Below are 12,983 nucleotides of genomic sequence, written 5' to 3' on the forward strand. Positions count from 1 at the left end.
ATATATATATATATATATATATATATTATATTCAACGACTAACATAGCCTCAGGCTGCAGGTTCTGCCCCTTTAATTAAAATTAATTAAAACTCTTCCTGTGATGACGCGTATTTCAAGCGCCGCGTTCATATCGTAAACCAGGAACAACAGCAAAGCACTCATGTTGTAACTGATCTGGATGGTAGGAAACTGATTGAAGAAACCGGAGAGAAGTCTCAATTCCAATTGTATCGGCACCATGAGCACACTATGGATGGGGAACGTGAGTACAACAATCGATTTTAAACTATAAAGTATGTTTACCGCGTGAAACTTCTAAAGAGTTAGAAAACAAATGGCGTCACCTGGTGCATCATGCGTTTTGAGGGGAGACAAGGAGAGATCGACAGTACAACTACAGCGACTATGTAACCCCCTAGATCACTCTTCATCCAAAATAAGTTGTTACCAAGTTTGGTTTTATTCAATGGGTCTTTAAATAAATGAAGAGTTGTGCGTCAGTAATGAAGAGTGAGTTGGACTCCCGTGTGGGACTGTTTATGAACCATGTGTACCATGTCCTCTCAGTTGGAGCCCTACATGGACGATCAATTCGTCACCAGCGCCTTCCGCACCCTGGGCGAACAGGTCATCAATGTGAGGATAATTCGAAACAAGATGACCGGGTGAGTAGTCCACCAACTGCAGAAATGATGTCAAAGCAGTCCATTCAGTCCTGATCTGAAACCAGGTTGTTCCTCGACACAGCGGGGGTCTGGGTTACTGCTTTGTGGAGCTGACCGATGAAGCCACAGCGGAGAGATGTCTACGCAAAGTCAATGGAAAAGTCCTTCCAGGAGCCAACCCGGTAACTATTTAATCACACTGGAGATCAATCACATACTTTCACTTCACATTTCTACTAGAAGATACTCATGATAAACTAACGTGTGTGTGTGTGTGTGTGTGTGTGTGTGTGTGTGTGTGTGTGTGTGTGTGTGTGTGTGTGTGTGTGTGTGTGTGTGTGTGTCCATAGCCCAGGAGATTTAAGCTGAATAGAGCTACTTTTGGTAAACAAGGCGAAAGGTGAGTGTTGTGCTTTTGTGTGCATGTTTTTTCCACTGCATAATATTGGCAGACCCATGTGTTGTGTTTCCACTACAGAACAGACCATGAAAGCAGGAGTGCTCTTTGAGAATAAGCCTTTCCCACTAGTGGAATACAGGGATAATAATGCTATTTTTAAATGCTAGCTACAAACTCACCCCTTCTATATAGTAAAATAATCTATATCAAAAAGCGAAAAGTGTAAGCCCAGTTTCCAGTAGGGCACTGGTCAACAGGGAACCCATGTCTTTAGACTCTTCCATAGAGCCATTACTACCATGTACGTTGTTGCTTCACTCAAGTCAACTTTAAAGTAGAAAGGTAACAATCCGCTGTTGACGACCATTGCTTTACCTGGTTTGTGATAACATACTGCCTGTTTTCTCTGTGTGCTGCTGCAGTCAGAACTTCTCTCTGTTCGTTGGGGATCTGACCCCGGAGGTAGACGACGGCATGCTCTACGAGTTCTTCTACAACCGCTACCCTTCCTGTCGCGGAGGGAAGGTGGTGCTGGACACCACCGGTAACTCCAAGTGAGTCGGGGAGACTGATTGTTGGAGATGGGTGACATGAACTCTTCTCCCTTTGACGCTATAGTAATTATTGCTACAATGAATTGTTGGAACTAAAAAATGAATTGATATGTTTTTAAGAAGAGATGTATTGTTTTGATTTGATGGTCTTGCTTCCTATAGATGCCTATTCCAAATATAATTATAAATCTGACATGACCACCTTAAGTGAGCTTGGATCAGCTTACTGAACAGAGGAGAGCAACGGCAAGACATTGACAATAAATAAGCAGAAGTGTAGAGTGGATCTGACCTTAGACCAGCACAGAGTTTATAACTTTATTGCTGCCGCTGCGTGGGCGCTATGGTAATCGGGGGCGCTGTTCCACTAGACCAACTGGAGGAACAAGCTGTATTCAAAACTATACAGAGAAATGAGACGATTTGTATGTCAAATTTCAGTTAATTTCTTGGTGGTGCTGTGGTGCTGCTATTGTAATTTCTGCTGGTGCTATAGCACCAGCAAGCGCCGCCACTGAACTGAACACGACCCTCAGCCTAACATTTTGCGTGTCTCTTTTTCCATGGTTTGGTGTTGCGTTATGTGGTCATTTTGGGCCGTCTCTAAATAAACCTCTCCTGTTGTTATGTTGATGCTTGAACGTTAAAGGTTGTGATGTCTCTGTTCTGCTTGGTGTTTCCAGGGGGTGTGGCTTCGTCCAGTTCCCAGACGAGCGGCTGCAGAAGAGGGCGCTGGACGAGTGCCAGGGCGCCGTGGGTCTCGGGGGCAAGCCGCTCCGCCTCAGCCTCGCCGCAAACAAGTAGGAACCTCCACTCCTAACAGAGCCCAGGCCTTTAAAGGGGTGGACTGCAGAAATCCACCCCCTATTTCTGATTATTTTAGCAAGGATAATCAAGGTGTGCATAAGGCGTCAGAAAATGACGGTTGGTCAAATCTATTGAAGTCTCAGAGAATTCCAGTCCATCGCTTCCTTTCTGTAACTTCAGGTTGATTCAGTGGGTGCAGTCTTGTGTTCCCTCCTGGCTTTGTAGCCAAGCTGGTGGCCAATTAATGTCCACCGGCGTGGCCTGTGAGGAAGTAAGAACTACTCAATCGCTGAGGGCATTCAGACCAGATAATTTTTTTTATTTTATTTTCAAGACTGAGTATATAGGCTGATTTCAGATTTGTATTAACATAGTTGGCGACATTTGTTGGGGCCTAGTGGATACAGCGCTCTCCGGTGTATTATATTGGTATGGGCAGGATTCTGTTAATTTATGATCATGATGCTTTGGGTGGTTATGATTTGATTTATAATTCTACATCCTGCGACTATGAATACAACCTGGTCAACAGTGGGCTGACGAACTCCACGGACAATGATGTTCAACTAAACGCTGTCAATGCACTGAGTGCTGCAGGTTTAAAGGGGGAACATCCCATATTTTAAAATACAAGTGTATGTCTTCATATCCCTGTTGTAAAATAATCGGTTCAGATTTACTTGCATGCTTGAGAACGCAAATGCCGGACCGATGAGGTCAATGGTCCAACAGAGTTGATGTTATTCTCAGGTCACTCATCCCATATGAAGGCAAGGCAACTTTAATTTTATAGCACTTTTCATACACAAGGCAGACTTGAAGAGCTTCACATATAAACATTGTCATACAATAAAATAAAATAATAGATAAATCAAAGAAAACATCTGCAAAAGATGTGTAAAATGGATAGAAAATAAAGGCAAAGTTAAGCAGTATCCCTTTTATAGGATGACTTTCATACATGCACTAGGGATCCTTTCCAGAGAGCCGGGTCTAGAGGTGATCCAGAGTTTCCCTTTCACACATGCGACACACAGCTGGCCATAAGCTGCATCAGACGTGTTCACACGTATTGGAGATACTCAGTATACTTTGGGTGAGGGCAGGTGCCTGGGTAGAGCGTGTAGCAGGCGGGATGTGTCAAAGGAAGTATGCAGCGGAAGTCTGTTTTGTTTACAACACAGCGAAGAGGGCGAGAGGATCCAACTACGTAGTGCTGACTCTTAATGAAGTGATTAATGATGTAAATACTGCTTATTTAAGAATCATCTGCCACAAACATTATGATTTAGTGCCTTTTTAGAAGACTCTTTTATCCAAACCGACTTGCAATAAGTACGTTTGTCAAAAGAAAGACAACAGAAGAGGAGAAAGAAGTTGCAACGAAAATACAGGCGAGAAGAGAAAAGTAACCAGCAGCTAAACTCTGTGCTCCCATTTTTCGCGCCTGTTGAATGATCGAAAGGTCGTCAACATGTCAGCAACGTGCCCACTCGCTCGTTGGGAATTCTACGGCTCATAGGTCCTCCAGACTTCCCCCGAGGGCCTGGCCGGGTAAACTCTGGAGGATTCAGACATCTTCGTTCAGCCGTTCACACATACAGCCCCTACGGGCGTAATCTGGAGAATGTCGGACTTACAATGCATGTGTGAAAGGGCTGTGAGTAAATGGCAAGCGCGACTGTTCCCCCTTTAAGTACAACTCAACAATTTTGTCCCTGGTTGTGACCCACCTCTCCAGGACCAGACATCCTCCCGAGAACAAGTCATGGCAGTCGAACTCTGCAGCCTACAGACCCAACTACCAGCAGTACGATCCCTACCAACAGCAGGCCCAGTACCCCGGCTATTACCCCAACTGGGGCTATGACCCCAACGCGGACGGCTACGGATACAATTACAATCAGTATTACCCACAGACTGCAGCACAACCTCAGGTACCTTCAGAATGACCTTCTGACAGTGGGAAAATTGTTGTCAACATCTTTCATTGATATGTTAAGCTAGCTCATGCTAACTTTTTTTTTTTCTTTTTTTTAAAGGAAACTGAGACTGAGACTGAGGATACCGTGGAAGGTGTGCATTAAGATGAAGTTCTTCAAGCAGTGGTTTCTGGTTTTAATTATTTTTAACGTAATTGAAACGCTAACAAACCACTCTCCCGGTCACATTTCTTTTGCAGATCCGAACCCAGAGCTGGATGTGTGGGAGGCCAACAGGAAGTTCATGGAGCTGAGCGAGGAGTTGTACGACGCGCTGATCGACTGTCACTGGCAGCCGTCTGCCGGCGCCGCAGACCTGGGACTGTCTCTCAGTCTACCAGAGACCGTGCATTGTTGATATGTTGTTTATATTTTCGTTTATCCATTAAATAAATGAGTACATAGCTTGTGTTGTATGATATTATTGAACATTAAGGTGTGTTTCTGGTTGATTCAGCTGAAAATTTTGGTTTAAGTAAATGTTTGGGTACAATTGCATGACTTAATGGGTATTTAAAAACCACAAGTATAGCCTACATGCCTACAAAAACTAAGCGCCATGTTCAGTTTCTTTGAAAAATCTCAAGCTAGGAACATTATGTGCTCATACCGTTAGGAAACTTAGGAAATTTAAGCGCAAAGGCCAATCGCATGCTTGTTAACGTAATCTCTAGGGGAACATAATGTCACGATTCTTCTGCTAAATGAACACGGGTGGGATACTCTGCTCGGGGCGTTAGAGAAGCCCCTTGTTAAATCAGCACAGGGCACCACATGACAGTCACAAGATGCTCTAATGATCAGGGTCTAGGCTGGTAGAATGCAGCCCGGCGCATGCACGTGGCTCACGAGTCTTATGGACATAATCTAGAAGTACATGGTCGTTAACTTCTGCTAAAATGTGAACGATTATCTGTAAACAGCTGTTGTGTTTGATAGAGTCACTGATTGTTTGTTGTGGGTTAGGTTGGGTGACTGAAGCCTTGTCATCGCGTACGTTTTGCGTGACGTCATCGCGCACAGACCAGGAAGCCTTTGATGTGAGGGAGTAACAGCATAGAAAATATCCGCTATTTGAATCATCCCAACAAGTAAGTAGAGATTGTTCTTATGAAAGCTGACATATTAACTAGCCAGTAAATGTTTCCGTTTTCTAGTACGGAAAATAGCTGCCGCTGTGTTCTGGGTGTGTGAAGTTATCTCTAAAGGGTCATGGTTAAGTGGTTAGCATGACAAGCTAGCTTGTTGTTGGTATCAGCTGATCACAGACGCTACTTGTTGCTTTGAGATGGACTTTGGTGGTCATTACACGGCATCCTGTCAGGATAAACTGCCGGCAGAGTGTCAACGGTCCAGCAAAATTACAAAATGGATTGGAGTGGATTAAAAAGTTAGCCAGCAGTGACAGCTCTGCTCTGCGGAGTGCGGACGGCACCAGACATCACTGGGAGAGGGAGGGACTGCAAAATCGATAACTCGTTCTTAACGATACTTCTGTCAAGCTGTATTTGGTGTATTCTGATTAATTAGATGCGTATGTACATTGTGGGATTATTGGTTTTTCTGTAGTATTGGGTTCCAGGCTAGTTCGCGAACATCCCCAGCCTTCTCCAGCTCCAGCATCGGGTCCCGCTGAGATGTCTTACGCCAAAGCCGACGCCTACCGGTCGGTCCCGCGGGACTTCGGCTCTGTCCTGCAGACATGCAGCGCCAACATCCAAAAGATCACACAGAACAGTAGGTGTTGCTCCACTTCTCTCACTCTCACCAAGCACTGCACTGCTGCTTGTTTGTGGTTTATAATGGGTTATGTTTAACATCACAATACCATGTACAGGTCAATCACTGTTGTTGTTTTCCAATTACAGCCGCCCAGATCAAGGGCATCGTTGGCCAGCTGGGCACACGACAAGACAACAGTGAACTTCAAGATCGGCTGTAAGTGTCCGCCCCTCTATGCATCGTGTCTTGGCTGACACAAGATCACCTCTTTTGGCATGTATTCTGATAATAATTAGCAGGGATGTCTCCATACCACTTTTTCACTTCCGATACAGCTATATGCCGATACTGATATCAGTCCGATACTTTGTTTTACTCTTGAAAAAATAAAATATATGGAAGCACTTTGCTCATGATTGCAAATTAGCCACCTAAAAACAGCTCATTAAAGAAAACTTGAGTGGCTTAAATCAGTGAAAATATTACAGAGAAAAAATCTGAATGGAGTAAACATACATACCGTTTAAAGTGAAGAGTAAAAAAAATAGATAAAGTGCTAAAGTTTGAATACATTTGAGATATAATATAGAATAAGAGAGCCGATTGTGTGTGTGTGTCATCACTTGTAGTAACCAGGAAGTGTTATTGACGTTATTCTTTTACATCTAGTAAATCGAGATAAGCTCACAAAATGATGATCCTTGTACTGTTGGTCTCCTTGGTGTGTCCTCCATATTGCATATTGTTTGTGTAGATATCATATAGTTTACTTTCGCATTTACCTTCTATCATAGGTACATGTCTTATGTAAGAAGCAGCTAGCCTCTAGCCATATAAATGTTGATTCCCACCGACAAACGCCTGATATAGAATAATCGCACTTCCAATCGATTAATCATTTTAATCGAGGTCTGTGCATATTGGATCATATTTGGCCATTATCGGCCTGATGTCGTGTATCGGTTCGGGGCATTCCTGCTAATAAGCAAACAAAGCCCCAAATCACTTTCATCCTCTTTGGTTTCTCTCAGACAGCAGATGCAGCACTTCACAAACCAGCTGGCGAAAGAAACCAACAAGCACCTGAAGGACCTTGGCTCCATCCCTTTGCCGACATCCCCCTCAGAACAGGCAAGTAGCTCTGGAGGCAGAGGAATGGTCCTGGGGGTCCTCTCCGGTCTAACGGGGGGGGGGGGGGTCTGTGGTCCTGGGGGTCCTCTCCGTTCTACAGGGGGGGGGGTCTGTGGTCCTGGGGGTCCTCTCTGGTCTAACGGGGGGGATCTGTGGTCCTGGGGGTCCTCTCCGGTCTAACGGGGGGTCTGTGGTCCGGTCGGTCCGGTCTAACGGGGGGGGGTCTGTGGTCCCCGGGGGCCGTGGTCCGGTCGGTCCGGTCTAACGGCGGTGCGTTGTCTGGTCCACAGCGGCAGCAGAAGCTGCAGAGGGACCGGCTGATGAGCGACTTCTCGGCGGCGCTCAACAACTTCCAGTCGGTGCAGCGCCGTGCCGCGGACAAGGAGAAGGAGTCGGTGGCCCGGGCCCGCGCCGGCTCCCGCCTCTCGGTGGGTCTCCAGCGCAACGCCTCCTAACCCGCGTGTCAGTATGTACCGGGGGGTCTAATGATGTGATGTGAATGAAGGTGTGTTGATGCTCTGGCTTTTCTCCAGGCTGAGGACGGCGCCGGGGAAGAACAGCTCGTCTCTTTTGACAAGTAAGACCACCGTATTATCATCATCTCTCCACACCGCCACAATCCTCTTTGTGACCTTCACCCGGTGGCTTAGGGGCCCGTTTCCTAGCTGTGTGTGTGTGTGTGTGTGTGTGTGTGTGTGTGTGTGTGTGTGTGTGTGTGTGTGTGTGTGTGTGTGTGTGTGTGTGTGTGTGTGTGTGTGTGTGTGTGTGTGTGTGTGTGTGTGTGTGTGTGAAGCCAGGAGGACTGGGCTCAGACCACCATACAGACGGAGGAGGCGGCTATCACAGAGGAAGACCTGGAGCTCATCAAGGAGAGGGAGACCAACATCCGGCAGCTGGAGGCGAGTCACCCTCTCCCCTAGGCTGGGTTCAGTGTCTGGGGGACAGACCCTCTCCACTAGGCTGGGCTCAGTGCAGGGCCTGGGGGATGTTCCGGTCGTCAGACCACCAAGACGTTCATAGAATTATGTTCTATAGTTAGAAATACGATATAGGTGACAGAATGTCAACGATGGGAGAAGAACAACAGTAGATATTTAGTTTGGGAGCTTGATGGGGCAGTAGTTAAATAATCCTTGATTAGGGTCAGGGTTAGATGATCCTTGATTTGGGGCAGTAGTTGGCTGATCTTTGATATGGGGCCGTAGTTAGATGATCTTTGATATGGGGCAGTAGTTAGATGATCTTTGATATGGGGCAGTAGTTTGATGATCTTTGATATGGGGCAGTAGTTTGATGATCTTTGATATGGGGCAGTAGTTTGATGATCTTTGATATGGGGCAGTAGTTTGATGATCTTTGATATGGGGCAGTAGTTTGATGATCTTTGATTTGGGGCAGTAGTTAGATGATCTTTGATATGGGGCAGTAGTTTGATGATGTCTTGATTTGGGGCAGTAGTTAGATGGTAGCTTGATTATAATGGAACATGCTTGGGGAGACGCAAATATAAAGACCATCAGTGCAAGTTGATTGATTTGTAGTATCTGCATGTTTATTCATTTTATTTTCTCATTTCAGTCGGATATCTTGGATGTGAACCAGATCTTCAAGGATTTAGCCGTCATGATCCACGATCAAGGAGATATGATCGGTGAGTTTCATTTGATCTCTTGATAAGGGTAGTTTCTGATTCCAACATTTAGCAACTGACACATGGCACACTCAGAAAAGCATGCACACGCACATTTGACACGGACAAATAACCCAGTTAATCATTAAACATGCAATGAAAATTAACATGCCAGGCTGGGGCCCCACTGTAGCACCATGGCTGAGGCCCCACTGTAGCACCATGACTGGGGCCCCACTATAGCACCATGACTGGGGCCCCACTATAGCACCATGACTGGGGCCCCACTATAGCACCATGACTGGGGCCCCACTATAGCACCATGACTGGGGCCCCACTATAGTTCCATGACTGGGGCCCAACTATAGCACCATGACTGGGGCCCCACTATAGCACTATGACTGGGGCCCCACTATAGCACCATGACTGGGGCCCCACTATAGCACCATGACTGGGGCCCCACTATAGCACCATGACTGGGGCCCCACTATAGCACCATGACTGTAGTGCTGTGGCACCATGGCTGTGGCACCATGGCTGTGGCACCATGGCTGTAGCACCATGGCTGTAGCACCATGGCGGTGGCATCATGACTATGGCCCCATGGCTGTAGTGCTGTAGCACCATGGCTGTGGCACCAAGGCTGTGGCACCATGGCTGTGGCACCATGGCTGTGGCACCATGGCTGTGGCGCCATGGCTGGGGCCCCACTATAGCACCATGGCTGGGGCCCCATGGCGGTGGCACCATGGCGGTGGCACCATGGCTGTGACACCATGGCGGTGGCACCATGGCGGTGGCACCATGGCTGTGACACCATGGCGGTGGCACCATGGCGGTGGCACCATGGCGGTGGCACCATGGCTGACGGTCTGTGTGCGACTCCCCCCGGTTACAGACAGCATCGAGGCCAACGTGGAGAGTGCAGAGGTCCACGTGGAGCGCGGGGGGGAGCAGCTGCAGAGAGCATCTTACTACCAGGTGAGGACCCATAGAACACCAGGGGCCGGTGGCACCAACTGGTCTTAACTAAGCCTGGTCGTAACTGCTAAGTACGTCTTAGTTAAGACCTGGCTTTAGAATGGAACTAACGCCGGTTGCACCAACGGGACTTAAGCCTGGTCTTAACGACGCCCGGTCGTGCGCGGCCATGTGAATGTTCCATGGAATGCGCACATCACCGCGTTGCTAGGATACCTCGTGCCGACACGCTATTTACTATTTTACTTGACATGTTGTTGGACACCGAAATAAATAATTAATTCTTTCATTCATCAATTGTGTTAATGCCTAACAATAAAACACTGCAAACTTATGTAATTAAAATATGTATTTGTGTTGTCTGGTTTACAACGAGCAGGCATTTAGACGGGAATGGTTATTTTTGACAGAAGCAATGCATTGAACATCATCAAATGACAATTGGAGCTAATTGAGGTGTTTTGAGACTGTAGGAGAGATCTGTTTAATGTGTCGGCCTATATAAAACATATAAACATAATTAAAACAATATTCAAAACTGATTATAAGTTGAGAACGGATTAATCGGCCAGCCATATCTTCAATTGCTCTGGCTGGACGCACGTCTTCCTCGGGGACCGCCGGTGGCTGATGGTGTCTGGGGAGAGGGATTCTCTTGAGATGTTGTGCAGAACGGTGCACGCAGCTATTTCTGTGCAGACCCGTTCTGGGTGCATCGGCATCTCCCCATGAAGGCAGTGAAACCCTCTGGATAACCCGACAGGCGCTCGATCTGTGTACACTGATCATATCGCCGTCTGTGTGTTGAAATGCCCCGTTTGCATAGAAGCGAAGCGCAATGAGCAGTTGCAAGGATGGTGGTAGCGCTGCATTGGATTGGATGTAATGCTAAGCCCAGAAGGCTACGCCCAGTTGGTGCAACCGCCATAACGGTTAGGTCAAGTTACGACCAGGCGTAGTTAAGACCGGGCTTACGCCCAGTTGGTGCAACCCAGCCCAGGTCCAGCCAGTCCTGGACTAAGGGCTGGGCCTGGGAGGCCTTACTTGAGGTTAGGCGTAGGTGTGGTATGCTGTGAGGCTGGTGATGTCGAGGTCTCAGGTGTAACGTGACGGGCTGATCGTCTGGAGGGTAGAGTTATGGTAGGACACTCCTTTGGTGAGCACTGTGTTGCAGTGAAGTCTGGGTGTTGATCTGTAGGATGTGGTCCAACCCTCAGGCAACACAAGTTAAACGCTTGAAGAGCTCCGTGTCCATGTGAAGAACTTAAAAACCGTCCTTTACAAAAGTGGTAAGACTATTGGACAGACAGACAGACAGACAGACAGGGAAGGAAGGAATGAAGGCATTCCATTTATTTTGCACCGGCGCGCCTAATAAATCATCGCTTGATTGCAAGACAGGAAGGCCCCGGGCCAGGGCTCCAGTCTGCCTCCAGCGCTCTGAAGCTGTGTGTTTGCTTTCTCTTTGTGACCCTCCCTTCCCTCGTTCACAGCAAAAGTCCCGTAAGAAGATGTGCATCCTGGCACTGGTCATGTCCGTGGTGCTGGTAATACTGGGCGTCATCATCTGGAAGGCGGCCACATGAAGGAGGAGCCCTTCTCCGGCCCGCTCTGCTATTTATTCCACTCCTGTCCAGGCCTGACCGCAGGTCTTTGTGTTTTCCTGGTGGGATCAATGAAAAGTGTCTCTGTAAAAAAAAAGAAAAAAGGATGAGTTCGGTGTGGAGATGCATCTTCAATGTGATCACCGAGACTCAGTCCAGTCTTTCTCTTTCTTCGTTGTGGATCTGACCTGTACGGGCGGGGGAGTATGAGGTCGTCCCACTCTTTCGCTCTCAAATCACTTTTAGTGTTCATTTCAGTTCATTCTTGCTTCCTGCACTAACCAAACTAACGCTAACATCTGGTATGAATGTGATTTCACACGGCATGAACACCAATTGTTTGATGTACACTTTCCTTTGCTGTATAGATCTGTATTGGTTGGATGTTGTTGTTCTTTTTGTTTTAACAATCTTTACATTGACACCAGTTATTCTTAGCACCATATAGTATAAGGAGCCTCAAGGGCCAGGAGGTGATTAAGGGCTGCTGAGCGATGACAGAAGTAGCACAACACTAGTATCTTTGATCACAAAAACACTTGCACAAAAACGCCTATTAATAAACACTGCAGTTCTGGGGTGACCATACAAAAGGCATCAGTGGGTTTAATATCACATGAGGCCAATGAGGTAGGCAGTTCCAATAAGCTGCATCATTCAGCCAGAGGGAGAGCTGACTGTGAATTGGAGGGTCTGATTCCTCTTTTAGGAGTTTCTTTGCTGATTAATGCATCTTGTTTTTGTTTTTATTTGCTGTGTTTTTATTTGCAAAGCTGCAGACTTTTGTTGCTACTGGTGATGACAGCTCAGTCAGAGCTCTACAAGTAACCGTGCTTAACCTTAACAACTCTAACTTAACATATGTAAAATCAAAATGTATGTAAATAGCACAACATTATAAATCACATTACAAACATTCTCGACATTGAAAAGAACTGTACATGTAAGAACAGCTGTTTTTACCAATTCTTTTGTATTGATTTCTATAAACTGTCTATGCTATATCAATTTGTCCAGCAGAAATAATAAAATGCTTAAATTCATGTAATTCCTTTTTTTTTATTTGCTCTTTCATTCTATCTCAACATGTAGAAATCTGCATCATTGGTTCATCTATACACGCTTGTCATGTTATGACCATCTTTAGATAAATTAAAAGAAAATAGTTTTAACTGAGTTTAACTGAAAGTAACCACCAGGTGCCACTGCAATGTAGCTTTGACGTCTTTGTGTCAGAGTTGACGGTTGCAGTAGTGCAGGAATAGTAGTAGTATTGAAGCTATGCTCCAGGCACCATCTGATGACTGGCTAAAGAAACAATTATGAGTTTTGGATGGAGGTGTATTTATTTTCAAGTTTTTTTGGGGGGGCGTTCTATTCACTAGAAAGTTTCCTGTATACAGAACTTTGACTTTGTGGTCAACTTAAACATATCAAATTGGCCTACAAATATAATTATACATGAATATGAATTCCTTGCTTTTGAGTTGTTAAGCTGTTTAATA

At 46.1% G+C, this 12,983-nt stretch overlaps 2 protein-coding genes across 4 annotated transcripts; both read left to right on the top strand.

Moving 5' to 3' along the window:
• Positions 1 to 114: 114 nt before the first annotated feature.
• On the top strand, positions 115 to 4,819 carry LOC115535760 (tRNA selenocysteine 1-associated protein 1). The gene is made up of 9 exons (XM_030347208.1): positions 115 to 264; positions 570 to 667; positions 750 to 849; positions 1,018 to 1,067; positions 1,490 to 1,621; positions 2,305 to 2,421; positions 4,170 to 4,365; positions 4,471 to 4,504; positions 4,611 to 4,819. Exons 1-9 carry the CDS (start codon positions 241 to 243, stop codon positions 4,766 to 4,768), a joined length of 909 nt encoding a protein of 302 aa, XP_030203068.1. The 5' UTR covers positions 115 to 240; the 3' UTR covers positions 4,769 to 4,819.
• A 418-nt stretch (positions 4,820 to 5,237) lies between these two features.
• On the top strand, positions 5,238 to 12,526 carry stx12 (syntaxin 12). Of its 3 annotated transcripts, none has more exons than XM_030347209.1 (10): positions 5,238 to 5,501; positions 5,980 to 6,147; positions 6,279 to 6,348; positions 7,164 to 7,263; positions 7,554 to 7,691; positions 7,797 to 7,840; positions 8,057 to 8,162; positions 8,842 to 8,914; positions 9,792 to 9,874; positions 11,368 to 12,526. In XM_030347209.1, exons 2-10 carry the CDS (start codon positions 6,048 to 6,050, stop codon positions 11,458 to 11,460), a joined length of 807 nt encoding a protein of 268 aa, XP_030203069.1. In that variant the 5' UTR covers positions 5,238 to 5,501; positions 5,980 to 6,047; the 3' UTR covers positions 11,461 to 12,526. The 3 variants fall into 3 exon arrangements, with proteins under 3 accessions (XP_030203069.1, XP_030203070.1, XP_030203072.1); XM_030347210.1 differs by having other exon boundaries at positions 5,278 to 5,501; positions 5,968 to 6,147; XM_030347212.1 differs by having other exon boundaries at positions 5,400 to 5,501; positions 5,960 to 6,147.
• The last annotated feature ends 457 nt before the right edge of the window (positions 12,527 to 12,983 follow it).

This window comes from Gadus morhua, chromosome 22 (genome assembly GCF_902167405.1).
Source record: "Gadus morhua chromosome 22, gadMor3.0, whole genome shotgun sequence".
NCBI lineage: Eukaryota > Metazoa > Chordata > Actinopteri > Gadiformes > Gadidae > Gadus > Gadus morhua.

Coding starts and splice junctions, on each gene's coding strand:
- LOC115535760 (XM_030347208.1), top strand. CDS start 241: ATGAGCACACTATGGATGGGGAAC. Junction 4,366..4,470: donor AGACTGCAGCACAACCTCAG/GTACCTTCAGAA, acceptor TTTTTTTTAAAG/GAAACTGAGACTGAGACTGA. Junction 4,505..4,610: donor GACTGAGGATACCGTGGAAG/GTGTGCATTAAG, acceptor TTTCTTTTGCAG/ATCCGAACCCAGAGCTGGAT.
- stx12 (XM_030347209.1), top strand. CDS start 6,048: ATGTCTTACGCCAAAGCCGACGCCTACCGGTCGGTCCCGCGGGACTTC. Junction 6,349..7,163: donor AGTGAACTTCAAGATCGGCT/GTAAGTGTCCGC, acceptor GGTTTCTCTCAG/ACAGCAGATGCAGCACTTCA. Junction 7,841..8,056: donor CAGCTCGTCTCTTTTGACAA/GTAAGACCACCG, acceptor GTGTGTGTGAAG/CCAGGAGGACTGGGCTCAGA.